At 53.3% G+C, this 1,317-nt stretch overlaps 1 protein-coding gene across 1 annotated transcript; it reads left to right on the top strand.

The window, feature by feature from the left end:
* Nucleotides 1-6: 6 nt before the first annotated feature.
* On the top strand, nucleotides 7-1,157 carry LOC107575371 (E3 ubiquitin-protein ligase RNF170-like). Its single transcript, XM_016261759.1, has 5 exons — nucleotides 7-188; nucleotides 272-347; nucleotides 471-579; nucleotides 658-731; nucleotides 831-1,157. The coding sequence occupies exons 1-5, from the start codon at nucleotides 73-75 to the stop codon at nucleotides 996-998; spliced, it is 543 nt and encodes a 180-aa protein (XP_016117245.1). The 5' UTR covers nucleotides 7-72; the 3' UTR covers nucleotides 999-1,157.
* The last annotated feature ends 160 nt before the right edge of the window (nucleotides 1,158-1,317 follow it).

Here is a 1,317-nt window from a genome sequence, read left to right as displayed (position 1 = left end):
TGAGTGAGTGAGTGAGTGAGTGAGAGTGTGTGTGTGTGTGTGATTATGGGCTGGAGCGCATGAGCAGCTGTGATGGACTCTGCGGCTCCCGAGGAGGGCTCTCTGATTGAAGGAGTGAGTGACCCCGTCCTGCTCGTGCTGGGGCTCAGCGTCAGCTTTCTGCTCGCTCTGACGACGCTGCTCTGCAGGTGAGACCCTGACCTCTGACCCCTGACCCCGCACTGCATCAGCACATACTGACACGCCGTGCACTGTGTTCTCTCTCTCTCAGGAGTGAGCAGCAGAGGATTCACCCGGAGAATCAGGAGCACGTGCGTGTGGTCCGAGAGCAGCTGCAGTCGGAGCAGGTTTGTGAATATTCACTGTAGGAGTGTCAATACTGTTCAAGATTATTTATTAAAGCAGTAAGCCCCGTGAAGATTTTGTGTAAAGCTGCATTGAGACTCCAGCGCTGCTCCTGTCTTCCGCAGCTGTCGTCGTCTGAGCCCAGGCCTCAGTTCTACTCGGACATGTCGTGTCCCGTGTGTCTGCAGCAGGCCGTTCTGCCCGTGGAGACCAACTGCGGTCATCTGTTCTGCGGTGAGACTGAGCTCAGGTCCGGTTGAACATGAGCGTATCTGCTGATGTGTAGTCACGTCTCTCTGTGTTTAACCGCAGGGCCGTGCATCGTGGCGTACTGGCGCTACGGGACGTGGCTCGGCGCCATCAGCTGCCCCATCTGCAGGCAAACGGTAAAAGTCCACAAAAATCTCTCAAATACTGAAGCTCAGCGTGTCTAGCAGTACACTCCAGTGAGTGAGCGGGTGTATGTGTTTGTGTTGGTTCGTCAGGTGACCCTGCTGTTCCCGCTCTTCCGTGACACGGGGCACAGCGCTCAGACGCAGGAGGACCAGGTCGAACCCGCGCTGATCCTCAGAGACATCCACGACTACAACCGCCGCTTCTCCGGACAGCCGCGCTCCGTGAGTGTGAATGCAGGCCGCGCTTCTCATCTGTGAAACGGAAGATGGATCATATCATATAAGTTTGTCTCTTTTACTCACTCTCAAGTCCTTCCAAACCTGTATGAGTTCCTTCAAAAGTGCTTCCATAGTGGGTTTTATTTCCATGCTAAGGAAGTCAATGGGGACCATCATCTAATTGGTTACTAACATTCTTCAGAATATCTTCCTTTTGAAGAACAGGTTTAGAACGACTCCAGGGTGAGTAAATGCTGACAGCGTTTACTTTTTTGGGTGAGCTGTCCTTTTAAGAGGCCAGTTGCTTGTAATGGCCGATGAAACCCACAGTTTCTCGATCAGTCGGCGGCTGGGAAAA

The sequence above is a fragment of the Sinocyclocheilus grahami genome, unplaced genomic scaffold (assembly GCF_001515645.1).
Source record: "Sinocyclocheilus grahami isolate Dianchi unplaced genomic scaffold, SAMN03320097.WGS_v1.1 scaffold2598.1, whole genome shotgun sequence".
NCBI classification, from domain to species: Eukaryota; Metazoa; Chordata; class Actinopteri; order Cypriniformes; family Cyprinidae; genus Sinocyclocheilus; species Sinocyclocheilus grahami.
This window is presented reverse-complemented; position numbering and strand designations above follow the sequence as displayed.